Source organism: Peromyscus maniculatus, chromosome 7 (genome assembly GCF_049852395.1).
Source record: "Peromyscus maniculatus bairdii isolate BWxNUB_F1_BW_parent chromosome 7, HU_Pman_BW_mat_3.1, whole genome shotgun sequence".
Taxonomy (NCBI): Eukaryota; Metazoa; Chordata; class Mammalia; order Rodentia; family Cricetidae; genus Peromyscus; species Peromyscus maniculatus.
The window spans coordinates 107,061,554-107,088,439 of record NC_134858.1 but is presented as its reverse complement, the minus strand read 5'-3'; the positions used below and the strand labels follow the sequence as shown (position 1 = coordinate 107,088,439).

Sequence of the window (26,886 nt, the reverse complement as noted above, 5' to 3'; positions counted from 1 at the left end):
GTTCCACGCCACACGTGTCTCAGGGCTTATTTAGTCGCCATCCTGGGGCACCTCCTTGAAGCTCAAGGTTCCTCAGCCAAAGTGATGCTTCCTTCCTAACCCGGGGCCTGGAATGAACAGGGTCTCTCTGAGGGAAGGTGACAGTGTGATCGCTTTGCCCAAGCTCTCTAGAGAAGGTCTCCATGGATCTGGAAACAGAGTTGGGGCCGGCATATGGAGCTCTGGGGAGGACAGGATCACCCTGTGACGAGGGAAAGCATCCAAAGAAAGGAGGAAGGTGCAGGGCAGAGGTAAGGGTGGAGAACACCCTGGAGTGAGCTCTGGCCACTTGGAGCACTCCGGGGAAAAGGTTGATGGCTCCCTGAGAGAGGAGCTGGCCTGGGCATCCCAGGAGACCATGGCCACGCTACAGAAGTCCCAGAAAAGCCAAACCCAACAGATCCAGGGGCACACGGCATAGGCTCTGCCCCTCCCAGGTCTGCACCTTGGGAAGGGGGACACAGACAGAGAGGGACCCACCGTGCCTAACCCCTGCCCTCTGTAGCACTGTCCCCTACCACCCAAGGAAGAACAAAGGTCCGGGAGACGGAGCTGGGAACTGATGGGGAAGAAACCCAGGCTAGGCTGCCGGCCTCAGGGCCAAGCCTCCCAGCCCTGGCCACAAGCAGCACCGCCAGGCAGGCACCAGGCACTGGGACTGGGACCCTGGAGCCCACCTACCTCGCCCTTCGGGTATCGGTACCGGTACTTGTCCTGATCTCTCAGGGCAAACTCCAGTGGATAGTGGTCCTGGATTTCTTCGTAGGTCATTTCCTCACAGACACCCTAGGAAGACACAGCAGTCGTCACACACCAGGCCAGACTGAAAAGACTGGCCTTAGGTTGGAGGAGCCCACAGAGGAGCCCAGCATTTCCTGGGCCTAGGGGACAGTCCCAGCACAAAGGTTACACTCTGTAGAAAAGTAGACCCTCTCCGGACACTGAGTATGCTGGTAGCCACTTCTGTAGGAAGCTATCAAAATAGTCCTTACATATCCATCACATATCTATCCAGTGGATGATATAGGACTTAGCACTAATGTGTGTCTTTTCCTAAGTTTTTAATTTTTTTTTTTTTGAGGCAGGGTCTCTATATACAGCCATGACTGTCCTGGATCTCACTCTGTAGACCAGGCTGGCCTCAAACTCACAGAAATCCACCTGCCTCTGCCTCTCAAGTGCTAAGATTAAAGGCATGCGCCACTACACCCAGCTTAAATTTTTTTTATTACACTTATTTGTTTATCTGTTGGTTTATTGTGTTCGTGCCCATGTAAGTGCTCATGACATGGCGTGGTTGTGGAGGTCAGAGGACAACTTACAGGCGTCAGTTCTCACCCCAGAACAGAACCCACTTGTCAGGCTTGCCAGCAAATACCCTTACCCACTGAGCCATCTGCCGGCCCTTCAGTCTTGTCTAGTATGGAAGTGCTAATATGAGTAGAGACTGCTATGTAAACTGTAATTACAAAAACTCGTTTGTGGCCGGGCGGTGGTGGCGCACGCCTTTAATCCCAGCACTTGGGAGGCAGAGGCAGGCGGATCTCTGTGAGTTCGAGGCCAGCCTGGGCTACCAAGTGAGTTCCAGGAAAGGCGCAAAGCTACACAGAGAAACCCTGTCTCGAAAAAAAAAAAAAAAAAAAAAAAACAAAAAAAACAAAAAAAAAAAAAACTCGTTTGTGTCCTGGAGGGAGAGAGCAGGCCACAGTGAACGAGAGCAAGCGAGAGCTTATACAAATGTCGAAACAAGTCAAGCTGAGCACACTAGGAGGTGAATCATGAGCACAAGGAGCCAAAGGTCAAGGTTGAGGTCAGCCTAATCTACATGAGACCCTGTCTCAAAACACAGCGTGGGGCCAGAGATGGCTCAGCAGTTAAGAGAGCATCCTGCTCTTGCCGAGGACCTGGGTTCAATTCCCAGCACCCTCTCCAGGCATCTCCCCACTGTCTGTAACTCCAGCTCTAGGAGATCTGATACCCCAGATCTTCATAGGCACCTGGACTCACTGCCCACCCTCACACACCGACACACGCTCATAATTAAAACAACAGAGGAGCTGCAGAGACCGTCTGCTCCATGTAAGAACGCTACTTTTCCAGAGGACCCAAGTTCACTTCCAGAAACCACGCTGGGTGGGTCACAGTCTGGGTGGGTCACAGTCACCTGTAACTCAAGCTCCAGAGGATCCAGTGCCCTCTCCTGTCTCTGCAGGCACCACACACTCACACAAATAAAGAAAACAGTCAGCCACCAGCAGAGAAGGAAGGCAATGGAAAGTACGGAGGAGTTATTGAAGGCCGGGAGAGGCACTGAAGGGACCCACCCATGAACTTCTTCCACCCGAGGGAGCCCCCACCACGGGAGCCCTAGGGAACTCACACGCGCTTTGAGATCAGGAAGTGAAACAGTGTTGTAGTAAGCCCTGAGAATGTGGAAGTGGTTACAGAGGCAGGAAGCACGTTTCAGGCTGCCTTGAAGAGCCGGCTGGTAACAATGTAGACATTAAAGGGCATTGTGGGAAGGCTAGAGGGATGGCAAAGAAAGCCCTGGTCCGGCTGCGGAGATGACTCAGTCAGTAAGTGCTCGCTGGCTCATGAGAACAGCCGGAGTTTGGATCCCAACACACGTACAAAGCTAACATGGCAGCACACATTTGTCTTGCTGGCACCGAGGAGGCAGAGGCAGAGGCGGGAGGAGCATCCTCGGAGCACCAGGTCCAGCGAGAGACCCTGTCTCAAAAAGCCAGACGGAGAATGACAGAAGAACACTGCAGCTGTGTGAGTCACCACACGGGTGTGTGGGTTCACGCGGGTCTGTGGAACGAAGACACAGAGGCATCTTAATCTAGCCTGTCATGGCTGAGGGCGGGAGTCCAGCCTTGAAGGACTGAAGCCCTAACCCTTCGCCTAGGGCAGTTTTATTTCTCTCCAACACAGTTTAGCCAGTTAATTTCTATGTGCTCAAAACAATCTGAAAGGGGCTCCCAACAATGCAATGCCAAGTGCAAATTCCTTGATTTGTCAGGTACCACAGTTTTCCCGGTTTCCTGAATCAAGTTTTGCATAGGCCTTTTTATCCTGGGGAAACTCCAGACAGGATTCACATAGAGGGCAACAAGAGAAACAGAAGGTGTGTGCTAACCAAAAGATGGATTAGGGCCAGGTGCTACTCTCTGGAGCCAGGCCAGGTGCAGCTGAGCAGGAAGGCCGCCACAGGACACTTGGCATTAGTGTTCACCTCTGGGCTCATTCACACTCATATGCACAAGTACACAACACCTAGGCACATGGACACAACATGCACGCACACACACACACACCTGTTATTAACATCACCATAACCAGGATGTTGATATAAATGTGACTTTAGCCCATCGTGGCAGCAAACACTTACAATCTCAATATTCAGGAGGCTGAGGAAGGAGGATCATGAGATCCCAGGCCAGTCAGAGCGACAGAGCAAGATCCTGCTTCAACAGGAAAAAAAAGAAGAAATATGGATGTTGGGGTGTTTCTGTGAAGCCTCAGAAGAAATCAAGCCGGTCATGAAAAACTAGAGAAAACATGATCACTGTTCTGAAGTGGCAGAGAACTTGGCTGCACTAATCTGACGCCCTCTTCTGGCCTCTGCAGGCACCTACACCTGAACATGGTATACATACAGACAAGCAGATGCACACATACACATGTAAAGAAAAATACATAAAATGATGGCTCAGTGAGAAAAGCACTCGCTGGACAGGAGTGAGGACTGGAGTTGAGATCCCAGATCCCACTTAATGTCAGGTGGGCACGGAGGCCTGCCTATAATCCCAGCACATGGGAGGCCGACACAGGACACCTGGAACAAGCTGGTTGGTTAGACTCACTAAATTGGCAAGCTTTGGATTCAGTGAGAGACTCTGCCTCAAAATATAAAGTGGAGAGTAGCTAAGAAAACACTCAGTGTCAACCTCTGGCCTCCCCAGGCACATGCAAACATGCAAACACACATGAATGCATACTACACATACAAAAGGGTTGAGAAAACAAAGTACAAGGCATGTAGGAAAGCATTTCATACTTAAAAAAAAAAGAACGACCAACAACTGCAACCGTGAGAGGAAGTCGGTGAGCCTGGGACTGCACTAGCTCACCACTCAGAGGCACTGCCCGAACTGCAGAGCATACAGTGAAGAGAAAGAAAACAGAAAAGAGAGAAAAGTTCAAATCCCTAGAGCTTCGAAGGCACCCTCTGAAATAAAGAGCTCACTGCCACCACCGCCGCCTCCTCCTGCCTTGCAGTCTGGAGAGAGGCCATTCTATCTGCATTTCTGCAAGGGATGGAAACTCAGAATGCATGGACTTTCCTGATCAAGGGGACAAACTGCCCCAGATCACTGAGCCCAGTGACCTGAAGGTGATCCACAGGACTATGGCCTAAGGCTGGGCAAAGGAGTCACCAGAAGCCTGGGGTAATGAAGGGAAAAACACCAGTCTGAGGGCTCCAGCCACAAAGCAATAGTCAGATGGACTTTCCACACCAGAAAGAAAAAGCAGAAGTAAAAGTGAACTTAAAAACACAAACAGCAATAGAAACTATCCCCACAAAAGCTCAGCAAGAAAACAGCAGCCACACCCTAAAACCAACCAGCCAGGGGCACAGGGAGATGGTCAGTGGGTAAGAGCACTTGATGCACGAGGAGGAAGGCCTGAGTTCGAATCCTCAGCACCCATGTACAAAGCTAGGCAAGGCCACACACATCTGCAATCCCAGTGCTGTGCTGTGGGGCAGAGACTGGAGGATCACTGGGCTTGCTGACTGCTGGCCCAGTGAATACTGTCTCAAGTGAAGAAGGCAGAGAGTGATGGAGGAGGATACCCAAATTCCACCTCTAGCCTCTGGGTGCACCCATGTGCACATAAAAATACATATGCCCCACACAAACACATGCACACACATATACACCCCCCACATCTCACAAACACACACACACACAAATATATACACATCATACACACACACAACACACAAACACATGCACACACATATACACCCCCCATGCATCTCACACACACACACTCACACATATACACACACCATACACACACACACACTCCACACCTCACAAACACACACCCTACAGGAACACATACACACACCATACACACACACACTCCACACCTCACAAACACACACCCTACAAGAACACACACACACACACACACACTGAACTCATGCACAGACGAAAGATTAAAAAACAAAACAAAGGCCAGGTGTGGTAGTGCACACCTTAATTCCTGCACTTGGGAGGCAGGGGCAGGTGGATGGCTGTAAACTCCAGACCAGCCTGGTCTATATAGAGAGCGCCAAGCCAGCTAAGACTAGAGAGAGAGAACCTGCCTCAAAAAACAAAACAACAACAACAGCAAAAACCAACACCCCTTGAAGTTAGGTGAGCTGTGGGATAACGTCAAGTCTAACATTATTGGATTCCAAGACGGGAACGAGTGTAGCAGAAAATATATTAGAAGAAACAGAAAACAATAGGGAAAACATTTTTAAGAGACAGGTACATGACTATAATCCCAGTTTACAAGTTCTAGACCAGCCAGGGCTACATAGAAAGAAAGCACTTATTAAAACAGAAGTTTTTGTCAGGCGGCGGTGGCGGCGGCGGCAGCGCACACCTTTAATCCCAGCACTTGGGAGGCAGAGGGAGGCAGATCTCTGTGAGTTTGAGGGCAGCCTGGGCTACAGAGTGAGTTCCAGGACAGACTCCAAAGCTACACAGAGAAGCTCTGTCTCAGAAAAACAAAAAAGTTTTCAAATTTTCTATTTAGAAACCCTTAAGTCAAAAAAAAGTCTCACTTTTCCACTTTGGAAAGCCTCCATGACACTCTGAGCCTACTCAGATAATGAAATAAACTGTCTCGGAAGGGACCGGCACACGGCGGAGTGCCCACACCCAAACACGTTTTCACAGAGATCCTTTATTAAGTGGAGAAGAAAAGTAAACTGGCTGACTTCTGACTAAAGCAGAAAAACAGCAGCAACTGACCTGACGGTGTGACTCTGAAGAGAAGGGGAGGTCTGTGTTGGAATGGGCGAGGATGAGGTGGGATGTTTCCGCTGGGCATGTCACTTAGGGCAGTCAAAAGGGGGCGTTTGATTGCTGGACTTCAGTACTTCGACAGATGGACTTTGGGGATCGGTCTTAGGAATGACTCTGACACAAGAAAGTGTCCAGACAAAGAAATAGACCTTGGTGGCCAGCTTTAGGGATGTAATCTACGGTTTACAAGGGAGAGGGAAGGGGGAAGGGCCAAGCCTGCCAGCGCCATGTTTGCCCCCTCAGGCCTGCTGGAGCCCCTTCAATCCCTGCTGTGGTCAGTTGATTAACCACTTGAATTCCACCTGTAAACTGAATTCTCTTTGTCCACTGAATCTAACATATGGTTCCAAGGAATTTGTGTGTGTGTGTGTGTGTGTGTGTGTGTGTGTGTGCATATGTGTGTGTGTGTATGTGTGTGTGTGTGTGTGTGTGTGTGTGTGTGTGTGTGTGTATGAGGCAGAGACAGAGACAGAGACACAGACATTGTCCTGCCTGCTACTTCTGCCCTAAGGCCTCATTTGAGAGTTTGCAATAGGTGGTAGGCGTGTGACAAGTGGAGGGAAGGCTCTCTGAAGTTATAAAAACTCGGGCTGAAGAGATGATTCAGCTGTTAAGAGCACTGGCTGCTCTTCCAAAGGTCCTGAGTTCAATTCCCAGCACCCACAGGGTGGCTCACAATCATCTATAATGGGATCTGATGCCCTCTTCTGGCCTGCAGATGTACATACAGATGAGCACTCACATACATAAAATACATAAATTTACAACAAAAAGAATAATAAAAATTCCCTGCTCACCCCTAAGCAGAATAGCAGTAAGTCCTGGGCCAGCCTGGGCTACATAGTGATTTCAGTGTTGCTTTGGGTTACAGAGGAGAAGAGATTGTCTTAAACATCAACAGGAAAAAAAAAATATCAATGACTATTGTGTAATAGTTTAAAACAAGATTGAAACATTTCATCCTACAGGGAACAGGGAGGTAAACAACCCAAAATAGCTTCAGGAAGTCCCTGAAACTGACCAGAATTATTAGGCCTCTCTTTTTGCCAAAGAAAGCAATAAAAGCTGCAAAAGAAAACTGAGACCAGACCACAGCAGAAACCAGCTGAGCTGCCTGGAAGAGGTTTAGCTCAGTTACTTGGAAAGGAGACTTGGAACATTCAAGATGTGTTACATTCTTTTATGCTGTGGAATATTTGTTTCATGATGCAAAATGTGCCTTCTTTTATGTTGCATTTAACTCTGTAAAGCTGTGTTACTTTGCCTGTCTAAAACACCTGATTGGTTTAAGAAAGAGCTGAACAGCCAATAGCTAGGCAGGAGAAATATGTGGGGCTGGCGGGCAGAGAGAATAAAAGGGAAAAAAAAAAAGAGAAGAGCTAGGAGTGAGAGAAGGAGAAGAGAATGCCAGGGGCCAGCCACCCAGCCACACAGCCAGCCACAGAGTAAGAAGGAAAGAATAGAGAAAGGTAAAAGCCCAGAGACAAAAGGAAGGTGGAACAATTTAAGTTAAGAAAAGCTGGCTAGGGGCTGGAGAGATGGCTCAGAGGTTAAGAGCACTGACTGCTCTTCCAGAGGTCCTGAGTTCAATTCCCAGCAACCACATGGTGGCTCACAACCACCTGTAATGAGATCTGGTGCCCTCTTCTGGCCTGCAGTCATATATGCTGTATACATAATAAATAAATAAATCTTTTTAAAAAAAACTTAAAAAAAAAAAAGTTGGCAAGAAGTAAGCCGAGCTAAGGCCAGGCATTTATAAGTAAGAATAAGTCTCTGTGCGTTTATTTGGGAGCTCGGTGGCGGGCCCCCCCCAAAGAGCAAAGAGTTAAAAAAAAAATCAAAAACCAAAAACCAACAACAGACACTCTTCAACCTGCTGAGCTGCCTGCAGGCTGTGCAGGGTGCTCCAGATTTCCCAGCTTTTGTGAGCTGTCACCCACGCTGTCTGTCTTTTCTGCTCCTGTAAGTGACCCTCACCCATGTTCCTATAGATAACCTCAATAAAACTCATGGTTCACCAAGTTGGGCTTTGGTCTGTTGAGGGCTCCATACCTCGGTGAGTAGGTGTGTGTGTGTGTGTGTGTGTGTGTGTGTGTGTGTGTGTGTGTGTATTTTTTTTTAAAGACAGAGCCCTGGTTGTCCTGGAACTCACTATGCAGACCAGGCTGGCCTCGAACTCAGAGACCCTTGCTTCTGCCTCCCAAGTTCTGGGATTCATGTGCCAGCACACTCAGCTGAAACAACAACCTTAAAGAGGTGCTGGAGGCTGACAAGATGACTCAGTAGGTAAAGGCACTTGCCATCAAGTCTGGGGACATGAGTTCGATCCCCAGGACCCACATGGTGGAGAGAACCAACTCCAGCAAGTTGTCTCTGACTCTGCACACACTGTAGCACGTGTCACAGATACCCAAAGAAAAAACATAAATAAATAAATGTCACTTAAAAACAGACAAACAAAAGCGTTAAAGGAGATGCTGGGCTGAGTGTGGGGGTACACGTCTTCAATCCCAGAACTCGGGAGACTGAGGCAGGTGAATCTCTTTGAGGACAGCCTGGTTTATATAGAGAATTCCAGGACAGCCAGGGTGGGGGTGGGGTGCTGATCTCATGTGCACCTCCAGATTCCTTTCCCTCTCCACTGCTCTAAGTGCACGGAGCTGACCATTACGAACTGTACCTCTCAGGCCACAGGAAGGGAAGTGAGCTGGTCACTCCCAGGCTGGGTCTTCACGAGGGCCATCCCACCTCACAAGCCAACCTTTCTTTCTGTTCTCTCTGGACAGTGACAGCAATCGTCCTGACTATCAGGAGACCGGCTCAACACAGTATGCTTCACGACTTCCACATCACCGATCCATTTCTTTGTGAGCAGTCCCTTTGTAAGCCCTCGGGTTCCGTCACCGTGAAGACAGGACCAGCTGTCAGCCTAACTACCTGGATCTTGTCCCTCTCTGGTCCTATTTTGCTTCCTTGATATTTCCCCTCCTCTCCTCTGCCCCTCTCCTCTGAAAGTTATTTTGGTTTCCAGAGACAACAAGACTGACTCTGAACATCCTTATGATAAGGAATTAACAACCCCCTGGGCTTTGCATACAGATCATCCCAGAGCGAGCTCACCCACGCAGGTGAGGCTGCACCCCAGATGTCCCCCTCCAGTGGTGACATCCTCCTGAACCCCTGAACCCCTTTCAGAGCTAGAGAGGAACCAGTGACCAGACCACTGGCCTGACCAGCCAAGACTTCCGGTTCCGGCAGCTGTGCAAGCCCAAGCCCTTCTGTCCTCTGTTCCCCTTTAAAAGAAATCTCAGAGTTCCCCTCAGCCTCCGGGGAGGACCGGGGTCACTGAACTCTGTGTCTATCTGCCCATCTCACCAGTGGTCACACTGATTGCATCTCCTTTCTCTGTCTGTTGCCTTGTCTCTGACTGACATCCTGCAGTGGAGAAACCCAATCTGCGGAGGCTCCGAGAGCCAGGGCTTTTGCCCTAAAACACCAAGGACAAGTAGAAACCATCTGTTTCTTTTTGTGGACCACAAATTCATATCGCTAAGTTTTTTTGTTTTTTGTTTTTTTTTTAGTACAGGGTGTCATGTAGCCCAAGATGGCCTTAAACTGTAGCCAGGGTTGACCTTGAACTTCTGTCCCTTCGGCCTCTACCTTCCAAGTGCAGAAATTCCAGGTGCATGCCCCCAAGACCAGTTGATGCCCTGCTATGGATTCCACCCAGGGTTTTCTGCATGATAGCCAAGCACTCTACTAACCCACAAGTTATGACTTAATTTATTTTATATTAAAATCAAAATAGAAACAGTAAAATATATAGAACAAAAAAGAAATGTGAAAAAAAACAAACAGAATTGTAATTATAGTCTAACAACACTCAACTATTACTTTATGATGACCAAGTTCACCAAAAAAAACAAAACAAAACAAAAAAACAAAAACAAAAAAACCCTAAGGGTGCAGAGAATTTGAAGGATCTAACTACAGATGCTGAAATTGATGCATTATACATACAAAGTTTCCTTATGGAAACTTCAGCCACACAGAAAATCCCAGACAACAGTAAAATGGCCCCTTGCCTGTACCTCTTAGCCACAACTAGTAACAACACGGTGTATTTCAGCAAAAGTTGTAACTGCTTCCTTCCCCACTGCCTAGCCAACTGGACAACTGTGCAGAAAACAGTGGTCTGACTCCAGGGAGGGAGAAAAGTGGACACTTGTAAAGGCAGGACCCTGCAGTGACCCGTGAGTGAGTCAGGCCTTCTCTCGGATCCTTGTGAGCAGGGTCCGAGACCTGCTTCTAAGCCAACAGATTATGGCAAAGGCAACAAGCTGTCAACCACATGGTCACACTGTACTGTAAGACTCCATTTTATCAACCGGAGAGACAGGCCCTTCCTTACTGACTGGAGAAATAAGTTGTCGGATTCTAAGAGGGCCATATGGCAAGGCACTATGGCTGCCCTGTAGCTTAGATACTGGCAAGTGGCAGCCAGGAAGACAGCGGGCCCTCACTCTCTAGCCTTGAAGAGATGAGTCCTGGTAACACTCCTGGGGGCCTGAAGGAGACCTCAAGCCTCAGCAGAGACACATTTCCCACTGACGCTGTAATTGCAGAGAAGCCAGCCACACCTGCCAGGCTGTGAACCACAGCAGCAGTGAGGTCTTAAGTCTGTGCTTGAACTGACTTGTGTGAGATTCCTCTAGAAGGCTCTCTTCTGGCCTCCATAAACAACCACACACACTTGAATAAAAATAAAAATTCTTAAAAATGCACAAAAGAACACAGAGCCCCTAACCTAAGCTCAGAAAAAATGGGAAATCCATCAAATTCCTACTCTGGTGTCAGATAACTGAGGTTTCTTCACTCTGCTGTCAGAGTCAGGAAACGGCCCCCCTTCCCCATCTCTGGGTCCTCCACTCCTCTCTTTCCTTTGTTTCGTTTTGCTTTATCAAGACAGGGTTTCTCTGTGAAGCCTTGGTTGTCCTAGAACTCGCTCTGTAGACCAGGCTGGCCTCAAAGTCACAGAGATCCGCCTGCCTCTGCCTCCTGAGTGCTGGGATTAAAGGCGTGCACCACCATGCTTAATTTTGTTGTTGTTCTTGTTTGTTGTTTGAAACAGTTCTCACTCTATAGCCCAGGGGGGTCTTAAACACATTACACCCTCCTGCTCAGTTCAACTGGAGAGTTCACAAGCATAAATCATCATGCCTGGGCTGCGGTGGTGGCGCACGCCTTTAATTCCAGCACTCGGGAGGCAGAGGCAGGCGGATCTCTGTGAGTTCGAGGCCAGCCTGGTCTACAGAGCGAATTCCAGGAAAGGCGCAAAGCTACACAGAGAAACCCTGTCTCAAAAAACAAAACAAACAAACAAACAAACAAAAATCATCATGCCTGGTGCTAATGACTATTTTTTTAAAGTTTCTTAACGAAGACATGGTTCTATTAGTGAGAACAAGGAGTCATTAGTTTATTTCAGCAATACAGAAAGAAATGAAATACGATGCTTCAATTTGCTTTAAATAACCCAGCAGAAAGGGGATGGTGGGGTTCAAACACGACCAACGCAGGCTGAGTGCCGAGCTGACTTGTGGGTGCTGTGAGCACCGACGGGACGATGGGGAGCACTGACGGGACGATGGGGAGCACCCACGTGATGATGGGGAGCACCCACGTGATGATGGGGAGCACTGACATGATGATGGGGAGCACTGACATGATGATGGGGAGCACCCACGTGACGATGGGGAGCACCGACGTGACGATGGGGAGCACCACGACCCCATCTGTCTGCCTCCTGCTGCTTACCCTTTGACTTTTGCCTTGCTACCCATTTAAGAAGCTCACTCGTTTAAAACTGAAGCAGGGCCAGTGAGGTGGCTCAGCAGGCAAAGGTGCCACCAAGGCCCCGCACAGGTGAAAAAATAACCAGTTCCTGTAGGTGATCCTCTGACCTCCGGAAGAGCAGCTGGCATCAACATGTGCAGACACACACAAACACACAATAAATCAACGATTATTTAAAACGCCAGAAGTATGACTGTCATGGCTTATTCTCCAGACCGTACTGAGCACACATTCAGGAGGAGGTTCTCCCTGACCCAGAGGACAGTGCCCAAGAGGCAGGCAGGGGAGGAGGGACAGTGATTACCGCATCGATCTCATTGAGGACCTTCCACTGCTCATAAGGCACACTCAGCGCCTCTGCTGTCTGGATCGTCCTCTTCATCTGGCTCGTCCAGACCTTCAGGTCCTTGATGTTCTGGTCACTGATGAACTGAGCCAGATGTTTGGCAAACTGAAACACATCAAAGCATAGTCAGCCTCACAGGTCCTGGGCCGCCTCAAAGGACACCAAAGCCTGGGGTCAGGGGGTCCTGTCAACCTCAGGAAGTAGGTTTAGTCAAAAATCACCTAACCTCCCAGTCATGCGCACACCCGAGTGCTGCTCTGTGTGTTCTCCCCAGGCCCCAAGAGCAATCCCATACTTGTCAGGTTCCCCCATCTTGATCCACTGCCCCAAGGCCATGTGACCGCTTCTGTGAGTCCCCAGTGCCTCCCTGAACTGTGTCAAGGCCTCTAGCGGCACAGCTGGGACTCAGGCCGCTCTAACAGTAGTATAACTCTGCCAGGAAAGGGCTCAGCTGGTATCTGCTCAAGTGCATTTGATTAGTGCCACATCACCCTCCCCACATCCTGGACCAAGTAAAGACTGTCCACCTCAAGTGCACACTGGCTATAGAAGCCTCCCTACATATTCATATATCCATCCTGCCACGCAGTGAGCAAGGTACCAATGCATAGATGTGCAACACACACACACACACACACACACACACTGACCTCTCTGCCCCGGGGAGACAGTCCAGGATCCCCACCAATCCGACCCTTGAGGTTGAGTTCACTCTCCCCATGCCGGCAGAGGTAGATGGAGCGGGGTGTCACATGGATGTTCATGAGGTAATAAACGATGCGGCTCTGGATGTGGTCAGCTACACGGTTCACCACGTAGCTCTGGCCCACGTCCATGATCTTGATGTAGGACAGATCCCTTGCCAGAGAGAAGGTAGAGAGACCCTGTGAGGGTGGCCGGGCCCTTGGGAGCACATCGGCAGTCACAGGAACCAGCTCTGAAGCCTGCAGCTCTCACACTGGATTTGAGATCACAACACACAGTCCTGTGAGCTGGTGTGCAAGTGACGGGGGGAGGCAGCAGTGGCACACCACAGTGACACACAGACAAGCACTGTGAGGGGTTCAACACTCATGCTTCCAAGGGGACATCTAGAGAAGCGGTCAGTTAAGTCACGTGATGCGCCCAGGCCCCTTCCTGCCTCCCTCCGAGCTCTGTAAGCTGAACTGAGACACTCCACTCCCCAAGGTTCCTGGTCAGCTTTCCTTCTCCAGTGAGCCTCTCCCCAAGGAACGCAGTCAAGGTCATCCATGTGCCAGGGAGCTGCCCCTCTGCATCAGGTAACCAGCAGCACAGAGGGACGGTGCCGGCGACAGCTGCTGACAAACCCAACTTGGCCACTTTCCCCACTTGGCACGTGTGACGCTCCTGCTTGGAGAGCGCACTCGTGTTGGCAGGGGTGGGGTGGGCTGTGACTTAGCCAGCCGCCCCCCGGATATCCTCACTGGAGTTCTCACGGTCTCCATGAGTGTCTGCTGCCTTGGTACTACCAATAAAAGCAGGGGCAGCAGCGGCAGGCCTCGCTGGGGCTCTGGACAGGCCCACTAGCACATTGGAACTACAGAATGACAAGAGGCATTACTGGGAAGACCTGGGGAACAGCACAGTCGTACACGGAGAGGTCCAAGTGCCACTCAGCTCCAGCCTGGCTGCGGAGCCCAGCGGAGGGGAGAAGGATGGGTCACCACGGCCGACACAGGCACCACTATTCTCTCAGCACCCCAGAAGCCATCCGTCCAGCAGCTGCCTGTGTTCCTTGGTTCACACGCATTATACATTCGTATGTAATTATAAGCACTCGTGTATGTTTACACTCCAGCCTTTCACTGAATGCAGTGCAATCCGCACTCCCACATCTTCCCATAATTATGATTTATGGTGACGGCACGATTTCACCAAGGTTCCACTGCTATTTATTTAACTACTGCTGATTACGCTTATGCCGAGAGTCCAGAGCTGGCTAACCACTGCCAGCAACTCAAATGCTGCCCACAAGCTGTTTCCTCTAAAGTTTAGTGGAACACACCCGTCATGTATTTACCCAGCTTCTCCTGCAGTACACAATGGCACAGTCAGTTCACTGCAGGAGAGACAGAAGTCTCCAAAGCCTGAATAAACTCACTGTCTGGCCTTTGGCTGGAGATGGTGCTGATCCCAGCGGCAGGACCCTCAGCTGGGCACCCGCTATGGACCTTACAGCCCCTGGCCACTCAACACTTCCGCTTGCTCTTCTATCCCAGAGGGAGGCAGATGGACCTGACAAGCACTGGCCACTGACTGCTGTTCACAGGCAAGATCCGGCTGGCCCCCCTCCCCTCCCCAACTGCACCTCGAAAGAAGCACACGAAATGTATGCAAATGCCTTTTGGAAAGACCCTCTGCATAGAAATTAGGCTCGATTTTATGGCGGGACAGGAGAAAGTCCTGACTTGTAGAGCTCCAGATGAGGCAACAGCTGTTCTGTAAATCACCTCTGGCCCAGATTTCTGCCCCAAGGAAAGAAACACGAGATCAGACCACCTCCGCCTTTTGGTGTACTTCCCCCAGCCGCCACCAGAGGGAGCCACAATGAGCTGGCCAAGTAGACCCCCACCACCCACTCTCTGCAGCCGCAGGCGGCGCGCTTTCTCGCCCACCTGTCCAGGTCTTCATCCAGCGACTCATATGAGTTCTCATAGCATTCAATGCGTCTCATGAAGTCCTCGGTGGCCTCATCGCTGTCCCGGTTGACATAGTCAGGACTGCCCAGCTTCACTTGCTGCCAGGGCCAGGCACAGAGCAAGGACACATCAGGGCTGGAGTCCAGGCAGAGCAGGAAGCAAGGATGCAGCTGGGCGGGGTCAGGGAGGTGGGGCTGGGCCAGGCTGGGGACCGCTCCCATCAGGAATGGTTCTGAAGCTCCCAGGTCTCACTGGGTCTCTCACCCGCCGCCCAGTGGGAAGCCCGAGGTTCTTCCTCTACCCTGAACTATCTTTCAAACCAATGTGGCTTTTGTGTAGCTCTGGCTGTCCTGGAACTCACTCTGTAGACCAGGCTGGCCTTGAACTCAGAGATCCGCCTGCCTCTGCCTCCTGAGTGCTGGGATTGCAGGTGTGCGCTGCTGCCGCCACCACCCAGCTGACATAGCCATTCTTTAGATAACCAAGGAGCACAGCATAAGAGCGGGAAACCAGTCTAAGTCTTAAATAGAAACACCCAGCCATCCCTGGCTGAAGCTCCTCTCCTGCTGTCCAGGGATTTCGGGAGAGAGAAGGACGCAAAAGGAGCAAGAATGGAGGCCCCCGCGGCACACGACCCTCCCACAACTGATCCTCAGGACTCCCAGCTCACCTGCCTCCTCACTCCCACGAAATTCAAGATCAGCCCAAACCTGGAGAGGGACCTCACTGTCACTGTCACTCGGCACCTGTCTCAATACCATCCCAAGGAAATCGGATGCACCACTCACCACAATGTTGGCGGCTATGACCTCAGGATCCACACAGATAGATTCAACGAAGAAGGTCTACAGCAAGGGCAGAGGACCAGGGGAGGAGGGGCAGAACCAGAGACATGGTCAGTGACCTGTGTGTCCTTCCAGGGTCTCTCCCTTCCACCTACATCCTTGCTGACCAGGCCTGAGCATCCTCTAGCTAAGGGGTGTGTCACTGTATCCTGAACCCCACCACAGCCTTGGGAAGGAAGCTCCAGGAGGAGAGGAAGCCACACCTCCATCTCAAATTACACTTAGCAGCCCCAATGGCCTCACCTTGTAGCCGTTCTGTTCCCCAAAGTTAAGGACCATCGCTCTCCGTTCTCGGGTGGTATTGGTTGCATCAAAAACCTAGGACAAATGGGGGTGAGTCAGGACTCTGGTCCTGGGGAAGCAGAAGGCCACCCAAGGCATCTCTGTGGACTGGGCTTCTTGCCAGGGTACCTGCTGCCCAGGCCACCAGCCTGGCTTATCTCTGGTGATGCATGCACACAGCAGTGCTCTGAACACAGCGGGCGCTCACTTCACGTGTGGCCAGCCGGATTCTAGCAAAACCGGTAAGCCTGGTACTTTGGTGTGGTTGTGGTTTGTCTCCTAAGGTTCATGTTCAAGTTCTCCCAAGAACCCAGCCCTGTGGTGTTCGACCTCCAGATGTGATCTTTTCTTCCCTCAGGGACTCCCGTCATGATGCTATTAGATCCTTAACAAGGGCTTGGGGGTGGGGTGGGGGATGCCCAGTTTGGAACTTTCAGCCTCGAAACTGGGCTAAATCTCTTTTTTGAGGGGCTGAGACAAGGTCTCACTATGTTGTCAGCCTGGCTTAGAACTTGCTGTGAAGAACACACTAGCCTCAAACTTGCAGCAATCCTCCTGCCCATGTTTCTCAAGTGCTGGGATTACAAGTGTGTGCTACCATGCCTAGCAACAAACCTCTTTTTTCTTTTACTTTATTTTTTTATTTTTATTTTTTATTTTTTTATTTTTATTTTTTATTACAGTTAGGTGGGGAGAGAGAGAGAGAAAGAGAGAAAGAGAGAAAGAGAGAGAGAGAGAGAGAGTGTAGCCAAGCCAGGTGACCTGAGACAGACATGCTAGAAGGGAGACCAGCTCCTGCGAGTTGCCCTCTGACCCCTCCCTATACTTGCACTGTGGCACACTCCTACACACATGCACAGAAAAAAGAAATGTTCAAAAAATATATTTAAAAAATATTGAGAATGTTTCCCTCAAATTAAAAAAAAAAACAAAACCAAAGACAAAAAACAAAAACAAAAACAAAAACGGAGCCACAGGGGCTGGAGAGATGGTTCAGTGGTTAAGAGCACTAGCTGCTCTTCCGGAGGTCCTGAGTTCAACTCCCAGCAACCACATGGTGGCTCACAACTATCTAGAGTGGGATCTGGTGCCCTCTTCTGGCTTGCAGGCATATATGCAGAACACTCATATATATATAAAATAAACAAGTAAATCCTAAAAAGAAAAAAAAAAAAATGGAGCCACATTAAAGGCGTGGTGGCCTACACTCGGGAAGCAGAGGCAGGTGGATCTCTGAGTTTGAGGCCAGCCTGGTCTACAGAGTGAGTTCCAGGGCTACACAGAGAAACCCTGTCTGGGAGGTGGGGGATTGGTGCTACTAAGATTTCTAGGAAAGGCAGCTAGAAAAATGGGAAGTAGAGGGAAGGAGGTTGAGTTGCCAGAAAATGGTTTATTAAAGAAATAATTTCTGAAGCTGGATGGTGGTGGTGCACACTTTTAATCCCAGCACTCGGAAGACACAGGCAGGCAGATCTCTGTGAGTTAGAGGTCAGCCTGGGCTACATAGAGTTCCAGGACAGCTGGAGCTACATCATGAGACCATGTTTTGTTTTTTTAAAAAACAAAACCCCAAACAAACAAAGATACTTCTGCCAGGCAAGGCCTCATTTAAGTATTTCCCAAGCACTTTTTTGTTGTTGTTTGGAAATGGGGTCTCAGGCATTCCAGGCTGGGCTACAACTCCCTAGACAGCCAAGGGTGTTCTGATCCTCCTGTCTCTACCACGTAGCTTTGGAACTACAGGCTCGCACCACCATGTGCCATGGTATTAGAACTACAGGCTCACACACCACACTCAGTTTACTCCACACTGGAGGCCCCAATCCCAGGCTTCACGCCTGCTAGGCCAGCACACCGCTCACTGAGCTACATCTCCAGCCACTTCACCACAGAAAACGTATCTGTGGGGTTCATGTCAATAAAACAGGTCAGCAAAGCAAGGTGAAGGGGGCCTGGGTTACGGGACCAGATCAGGTGCCTCCTCCCAGGAGAGAGGAGCCCGTGGAGTGTTGGCAGTGCCAGGGCCATGAGTACAGGCTGGAGCTGGGGGTCAGAGAGCTCCAGGAGGCCGACTCACTCCAAGAGGAACGTGGTAAGGAGGGCATGTGAGGCCGACTCCAAGAGGAACGTGGTAAGGAGGACGTGTGCTTGCGTGTACAGGGCTGGGCCTTCCTCACAGATTCTCCGGTTCTGCCTGGCCACACACTTCATATGACTGCCGGGGTCACCACTCTGGTCGAGTTTCCTCCCCTGGCCTCAGCTGCTTTCTGGAATAGTAAACTATGGCCAGGGCAGTGCTCCTTGCGCCAGGAGATCAGTCATATGTGTGAAAGACTGAGGTAAGCTGGGGTCCTAACTTCTAGAAGGAAGAACTGCAGAGTTAAATGTAAATATACATCCGGGGAAAGGGCTGGCCCACACTCTTCTGCATGCTTCTCCCTCTGGCTGGCACCCTCGGGCATCCGGGGGCACACCCACCCCGCACACCCACCCCACCCTGCTTCCCTTCCAGGTGCCTGAGGAGAAAATGGCAGACAGGGTGGTGGCGAGGAAGCCTATGTCTCACTCTCAGCTGTTTCTAGGGTGTCACACTCACCGCCACGTGTCCCCCCTCCTCACTGAGGAACTTCCGGACATCAGAGAGAGCTGCCAGGGCACACTGCCTTCGGGAGAGAAGACACAGAGTCAGCCTAGCGTGCAGCCTCTAACCCCACCACCGTCAGGAGGGGCCTGCCCTAGGGTCTCCTCCCTGCTCAAGGTCTCCCTCCTGCTTTCGGCTACCGTGAGCATCTGGCTCTCGTGTGTTCCTGGGTATCAGGTCTTCTGAACGCTAGCTACTTCCTGCTTTTCCCTCATCGTCTCATCTGGGCCCCGCTGTCCCTTTGCCATGTTCATGACTCCTAAATGTCAGGCGTGTTCTGTGATTAGCAAGATAAGTGCTTTTCTTTAATTAATTAATTTATTTTTGGTTTATTTCTTTTATGTTGTGTATATGTTGTAGAATATTTTAAGATGTGTTACTCTTGTGTATGCTGTGGAACATTTGTTTAATGATGCAAAGATGTGTTGCATTCTTTTATGCTGTATTTGTTTAACTTGGTGAAGCTCTGTTATTTTGCCAGTCTAAATACCTGACTGGTCTAATAAAGAGCTGAACGGCCAACAGCTAGGCAGGAGGAAGGATAGGCAGGGCTGGCAGGTAGAGAGTATGTACAGGGGAAAAGAGAGATCGAGGAGGGAGAGGAGGCGAGGACTCCAGGACTATATTGTAGGGATGTCACCGTGGAGCCAAGTGACACAGCTAAGCAGCTGAGCCCCGCACCTCCCAGTGATCCTCTGTGCCCTCCACGTCTTTCAATGAAAGCTTCAAAGAACTGTCTTCTGGGAGTTGGAGAGACGGCTCAGTGGTTCAAAGCAATTACTGTGTTTTTAGAGGACCTGAGTTCAGTTCCCAGACCCATCAGATAATGCAAAACTACCTGCAACTCCAACTCTAGGGGATCTGATGCCTCTTCTAGTCTCTGTGGGCACTTGTATGTACATGGCACACACACACACACACACACACACACACACACACACACAAATATGCACTAACACACACACACACACACACACACACACACACACACACACACACACACACACACACACACACAGATACATTTAAAAATTAAAACAAATCTTTAGGGAATGGCTCATCAGTTAAAAACACTGGCTACTCTTCTAGAGGGCCAGGTCATCCCAGCACCCACATCCAGTTCTAGGGAATCTTTCGCCCTCTTCTGGTTTCTGTGGGCATTGCATGCACACACATATATGCAGGCAAAACACTCAGACACATAATAAAATTTTATTTTATTTTATTTTGAGACAAGCTTCTCTGTGTAGCCATTGCTGTCTTGGAACTCACTCTGTAGCCCAGGCTGACCTCAAATTCACAGAGATCTGCCTGCCTCTGCCTCCTGAGTGCTGGGATTAAAGGTGGGTATCACTAAATTGAGTATGGCAAAACTCTGTCTCAAATCGCCCCCCCCCCAATAATAATGTTTTTTAAGAGGCTGGAGAGAAGGCTCATTGGTTAAGACCACTTGCCGCTCTTGCAGAAGAATGAAGTTCAGCTCCAGCACCCACATGGCAGCTCACAACCATCTACAACTCCAGTTCCAGGGGATCCAGCACCCTCTTCTGACCTCAGAGCACACCAGGCGTGCATGTGCTGCACAGACATGCATGTGATCAAAATACTCATAAATTGTTTTTTAAAAGTGTTTTTAAAGTGTTTTTCTTCTGACAAAAACTCTGAATTCTGAGTCTAGAAAACTAGCATTATTGGGTCATTTCTTTCTACCCGCCTGTAGATGAGCATGTTCTGGGCTAAGATCTTTTGTGGGCAGTTCTGATTATGGATCTACTGTGTAGGAGGAACCTCAGGGCCCCAAAGGAAACAGCAGGAGAACATCCTGGGAGCCTGTGTGCACACTCATCCGTGAGTGTGCAAATACACTTGTGCTTGCAGGTCTGTGTGTGGGTAGGTCTGTATGATCGCACTTACCCGTGTATGGGCATGCGAATCTCTCAGTGTGTGTGTGAGAATCCCCTGGGCCCATGCTGGAGGAACTGAGGGCATCCGGCGGGACTCCAAGGAGCTAGCTCAGATGTTGGTTCCTACTGCCCCGGGGACTTCGTGTCACGGGCCTTCCCCTTGCTTTCTATCACTCTGTTGTAATGAACTCTAGCCATGAGTCCTGGGAGTCATCCTCCCAGTCACCAAACCGGAAGGCAGCCTTAGAGACCCAAGTGCACTTGGTATGTAGATGTATACAAAGGGTGAGCATGTGTGTGTGTGTGTGTGTGTGTGTGTGTGTGTGTGTGTGTGTGTGACTGAGTAATGCACACAAAAGAATGAGCCCAAGTGAAGATGCCACATGTGTACACATACTCTCACAGACAGTGTGACTATATGTGTCCAGGGATTGTGTATGTATGTGAACACACCCATGCATACTTATGGTATGTAGGTTTGTGTGTATGTAGGTGTGTGCATATAAGGTATACATGTGAGGTTATGTGTCCATGGTAGACATAGAGAGCTCATGTATGGTAAGAAAACGCAATGCGAATGTGCCTGATGGGATGTGTCCATATGCACATCTGACTGTCACATGCTTGTTCATGCCTTCCTCTCGTGTTTTCTGGTTTCATGTATATGAATATTGTACAGCTTTGGAGACCTCAACAATGTGTGTGTGTAGCTAGTCCTCTCGCAAGTGCAGCCCTTGCTTCCCAGGCTTCTCATTTTTAAGATCTGGTCCCATCACACATCATGGCACATGTGTAATCCCAGCATGGAAGTTCAAGTCATTCTTGGCTAGGCAGCAAGCTCACAGCCAGCCTGAGCTATATCATGACATCTATCTCAAAACGAAACAGACAAACAAAAATTCCTTCTGCTCCTGGGCCAAGGGTGCAGCCCAGTTCATCATGAACAAGGCCCTGGGTCAATCCCAGTACTACAAACAGTAACAGTAACAAACAAAAACAACAAAACTGAACTAAAGAGACACGACTTCTGGTCCTATAATTTTTCAAATTACTTCAAAGAAAATCTGGGATGGTCAATCGAAAATGGCCCTGTGGCCCTGTAACAACAGGAATTTGTGGTGGTATTCTAATTGTACTGAAATGTGATTTTGATTGTATGTTAATAAATAAAGTTGCCCAGGGGTCAGAGCTATTAGAGCCATAGCAAGAGTGTGGCAGTGGTGGCACACACCTTTAATCCCAGCACTTGGTAGAAGAGCTAGGTAGATCTCTGTGTGTTTAGGGATACAGCCAGCATTGGAGACATACGCCTTTAAGACCTGGGGGGCTGTACATATAGACAGTGACGAGGCAATCACGTGTTTGGGTTTACAACCAATGAGAAGGCAGAACAAAAGACTATGAAAAGACTTACACACAGGAATAGGTCTTTTTCGGAGAGCTAGGACCACCGCAGAAGGAAGGGTGAGATCTTAGCTCTGAGCTCTGACCTCTTGGCTTTCTCTTTTACATTGGTTCTGTGTTTCTTATTTAATAAGACGGTTGGTTACATCTACAGGAATGTCCCATCTTCCACCACAGGCCCCTCTGTTCCAGCAGGGTGGTGACCATGGGCTAGTTCCTCCGACCTCTCTGTGTCTGGGTTCTCCATTTAAATTGTTCCCCAGATTCTGACCTTTCGGGGTAGCCTGAGGGAAACAGCTGGCAGATTGGGAATGCCAATGCCCCACAACTACATCCACACACGCCTGCCTCCAATTCAGACTGAATGGCTCAAACAATGCTATCACTTTCTAAGCTCAGCTCAGACTGGGAAAGCAAGGCCCCACCACTGATCAACGGGGGCGTCCACCAGTGCCCACACCTCGGCACGGCTCTAGATTTTGCACCTGAGACGTTCTTTGACTTACTAGCCACGAGATGTTTGAGTGAGTGAATGACGGACACTCTGTGGTTGTTTTGTTTGTTTAGTTGATTGGTTTTTGGTCTTCTGAGGCATGGGCTCATGCTGCCCAGGCCGGCTTTGCACTGTGATGCCTGATGACCTTGAACTGTTCCTCCTGCCTCCACCTCGCAAGCATTGGGACTGTAGGCCTGGACTGCCAATCTCGGCTGTGATGGGCGGTCTTTAGTGGTAAAGACTTAGGTTCAAAATTACTCAGCTACTTCAAATGTGAAGTAACCAACACAGAAGTGTATGAGACTCCTGGACTTTTGAGCCTCAGTTTCTTTACCTATAAAATGGGGTCAATGGATATCAGACACCAAGCACCCAGTAGATTCAGGTATCAGTACATCTCCTAGCTGCTAGTTTTACCTACATGCCAGACCCCCTTTCCGGGTGCCTCAGCCTGGTCCCATCCCTATGATGCAAGTTTAAGTACACAGTTGGGTGCTCCTGTCCCCTTGTGGCCATACAGGGAAGAGGCAGCCTAGAGCCCCTGGTGGTAGCTGCAGATGCGGCCTGGACCCCAGGCTGGCTTAGTTTGAGGAAGTCAGGAAAGCTAAAGCAGCCTCTGGTACTGTCCTCCCAAGATGGCTGAGGCCAGAGCAAGTCTGTGCCACCAAGAGGCATGTGGCAGTTAGTTTTAATTGTCAACTTGCCACAGTCTTTGAATCACCTGGAAAGAGGCTCAGTGACAGACAGACAGCCCAGGGGGCTCAGGTGGCTTGTGGGCATGCGTGTGAGGGATTTGTTTTTAAGAGTTATTTATTTTCATGTGTTTCGTGCATTTGTCTGTGTGAAGGTACCAAGTCTCCTAGAACTGGGGTTACAGACAGTTGTGAGCTGCCATGTGGGTGCCAGGAAGAGCATCCAGTGCTCTTAACCAGTAAGCCATCTCTTTAGCCTCTGGATTTTTTAAAATTAGGTTAATTGAAGTGGTTAGACCCACCTTGAACACATGGGTGACACACTTTCATGGCGTGGTCCCCGAACTGCATACAAGAGTGAGAAGTCAGGCTGGGCAGGTAGGCATGCACAGACTTAATTTCTCTCTCTTCTGCACTGTGGATGTGACTACGCTTCAAGTTCCTGCCTTGACTTCCCTCGATGGACTATAATCTGGTCCAACAAACTAAGCTTTGCCGCGTGTTGGTGTCTGGTGTTTTATCACAGCGACAGAAGCGAGAACAGGAGAAGGCTTATTTTTGTCGTTGTTGTGAGACGGGGTCTCACACGTAACCCTGGCTGTCCTGGAACTCACTATGCAGACCAGGCTGGCCTTGAACTCAGAGAGGCCTGTCTGCTTCCCAGTTGATGAGATTAAAGGTGTTCACCACCAGGCCTGACAGGACAGGGCTTCTTGACCATCCCACCAACCCTTCCTCAAAAAGTTGAAGTCTGGATTGGGAGGGGAACTGAGGTCATATGAAAATTTCTACCTCACGAGTGTCAATTACTCACTCCACAGCATCCAAGCCATGTTAAACTAAAACTAAAGTACATGCCAAGAACATGCCAAGCACATAGCAAACATATTCCAATACGAATGGGAGTGCCTATCCTGGGCAGAAGAGGAAACAACATGCATCCTCTATGGTAGCCCGGAGTAGACAAAAGCCTGGCCTCCAAGTCCTACAATGGCCCCTGACATGCCCTGGCTAAACCTCTCTCTCCCTGAAGCTCCAGCCTCTCTTCCTCATCAAAGGACAGGGATGAGACAGCCATCAAGGGGCCACACACAACTTCTCCCTAAACTCATCATTTTCACAACCTGAGAGGGTAAGAAGCCAGACCTAGAGCTGGATGTGGTGGCGCACGCCTTTAATCCCAGCACTCCTGAGACAGTGATCTCTATGAGTTCGAGGACAGCCTGGGCAACATAGTGAGATCCTGTCTCAAAAAACCAAAGAAAAGAAAAAGAAAAAACGAAGATGGCAGCCCTGTCAATCACACAGCATGGAGCCAGCCCTGTCAGTCACACAGCATGGAGCCAGCCCTGTCATTCACACAGCATGGAGCCAGCCCTGTCTGTCAGTCACACAGCATGGAGCCAGCCCTGTCTGTCAGTCACACAGCATGGAGCCAGCCCTGTCAGTCAGTCACACAGCATGGAGCCAGCCCTGTCAGTCAGTCAGTCACACAGCATGGAGCCAGCCCTGTCAGTCAGTCACACAGCATGGAGCCAGCCCTGTCAGTCAGTCAGTCACACAGCATGGAGCCAGCCCTGTCAGTCAGTCAGTCACACAGCATGGAGCCAGCCCTGTCAGTCAGTCACACAGCATGGAGCCAGCCCTGTCAATCAGTCACACAGCATGGAGCCAGCCCTGTCAGTCAGTCACACAGCATGGAGCCAGCCCTGTCAATCAGTCACACAGCATGGAGCCAGCCCTGTCAGTCACACAGCATGGAGCCAGCCCTGTCTGTCAGTCACACAGCATGGAGCCAGCCCTGTCAGTCAGTCAAACAGCATGGAACCAGCCCTGTCAGTCAGTCACACAGCATGGAGCCAGCCCTGTCAGTCAGTCACACAGCATGGAGCCAGCCCTGTCAGTCAGTCACACAGCATGGAGCCAGCCCTGTCAGTCACACAGCATGGAGCCAGCCCTGTCAGTCAGTCAAACAGCATGGAGCCAGCCCTGTCAGTCAGTCACACAGCATGGAGCCAGCCCTGTCAGTCAGTCACACAGCATGGAGCCAGCCCCCTCAGGCACACAGCATCAGGCCATGCTGCTGGAGTTCAGCAGCAGCTCAAGCATTCACAGGTAACTAGGCTCCGGGAGTTGGGAGAAGGGCCGTTTCTTAGCAAACAGGTAGTACCTCCTCAAGCCTTCTCCACAGCCATGCCCCACCCCAGCCCTCGCCACACTTACTTCCTGATTTTCAGACCCTCTTCATTGTCTGGGAGGAAAAACTCGAAAGATTTGTACGTCTTGACCATGTCCCGGCGGTACTGGCCAACGTTGAATTCTAGAGGGAGAAGAGGCTTAGCTTTCACAGGACAGCAGCCCAGGACCAACCCCTGCCCAGGACCCCTCCTAGGCCCTGCCTCCCCCCAGCCTTCTCTTCCCCTCCCCTAACAGTCCTCCCACGATCCTCTTGGAGCCTCACCCCGAGTAGGCACACCAATCCAATTGAGGTACCGGGTCAGCTTCTTAGAAATGTAGGTCTTGCCCCTGGCTGGCAGGCCCGCCATGACGATGAGTGTCGGGCAGTTGGTCATGCACACTGGAAGGCAAGTAGCGTCGGGATGGTTAATCTGGATTGTCACCTTGATGGGTCCAGAATCACCATGGAAACAAATCTCCGTCTATGAGGGGGTTCCCAGTAGGTTAACTGAGGCAGGAAGACAATCTTAAATGTGAGTGGCACTGTTCCCTGGGCTAGGGTCCTGGACTGAAGGAAAAAAAAAAAGGGAGAAAGGGAGCGAGCGGAGCATCAGCATCCATTCATCTCTCTGTTTCCTCACCATGGATGTGAGGTCACCAGCTACCTCAGGCTCCTGCCAACACAACTTCCTTGCCGTGATGGACTGTCCCTTTGAACCACGAGCCAAGAAAAGCATTTCCCTGCTTCGGTGTTCAGGTGCTTGTCACAGCAACACGGAGAATAACTAATTCGAGCACACTGCCGCACGATGCTGGGGCTCTGAGTCTCCCTCTCTCCCAGTGGTTTATCAGCCCGAGGGCACAGGATCGGCACCAGCTGTGATTCCTGGCATCAGCCAGATCTCTAGTACCCTCAGATCCAGTCTTAGCTGCCATGTGTCCTGTCCCAGGTCTTCCTGGGCTCTGGAACTTCACCATCCCTTCTCATCACAAAGCACACAGGTATACAAAGGCAACCAGCCAGGCCAGCAGCTAAACGCTCTATGGAACTGCCCACTGCTGGAGGGCAGCGGAGCCAATGCCTGCTTCTCTGACCCAGGAATCCACACCCTAACCTCCACCGATCTCCAATCATGTGCCAGCTCCGCTGTGGTCTCCGTTGAATTTCTTTTTCTCTTCAAAGCTCTGCCTTAAAGTTTTCCCATCAACAAGGACCCCCTTTCCCAACGGCACCTCCCTGTGTCCCTGGGGCATTTTCACCCCCTGCTTGCTCACCTCACTAATGACTGTCACCTCTGGACTGATTATTTGGAGTAGCTAATAATGCATGACTGTCCTCCACGCCAAGCAGCCACCAACTGCATGCACACCTTTACAAAAGCGTTATCCTGGATAGGTCTGTTGAATGTTCATGTCCCCTCATGGAGGGGTGAGCAGGGTCTTGA

The 26,886-nt window shown here is 50.2% G+C and overlaps 1 protein-coding gene across 3 annotated transcripts in view; it reads right to left on the bottom strand.

Moving 5' to 3' along the window:
• The window catches only part of Pfkfb4 (6-phosphofructo-2-kinase/fructose-2,6-biphosphatase 4), a 44,002-nt gene that overhangs the window by 6,989 nt on the left and 10,127 nt on the right, over window positions 1-26,886 (bottom strand). For all 3 annotated transcript variants that reach the window (XM_042281698.2, XM_042281697.2, XM_042281699.2), the window contains exons 2-10: window positions 25,725-25,841; window positions 25,487-25,583; window positions 18,723-18,789; window positions 16,088-16,162; window positions 15,788-15,844; window positions 14,976-15,097; window positions 12,990-13,197; window positions 12,298-12,444; window positions 721-825 (exon numbers count right to left, since the gene is read on the bottom strand). In XM_042281698.2, coding sequence (XP_042137632.1) covers window positions 721-825; window positions 12,298-12,444; window positions 12,990-13,197; window positions 14,976-15,097; window positions 15,788-15,844; window positions 16,088-16,162; window positions 18,723-18,789; window positions 25,487-25,583; window positions 25,725-25,841 — 995 coding nt within the window. The remainder of the gene's footprint in view (window positions 1-720; window positions 826-12,297; window positions 12,445-12,989; window positions 13,198-14,975; window positions 15,098-15,787; window positions 15,845-16,087; window positions 16,163-18,722; window positions 18,790-25,486; window positions 25,584-25,724; window positions 25,842-26,886) is intronic.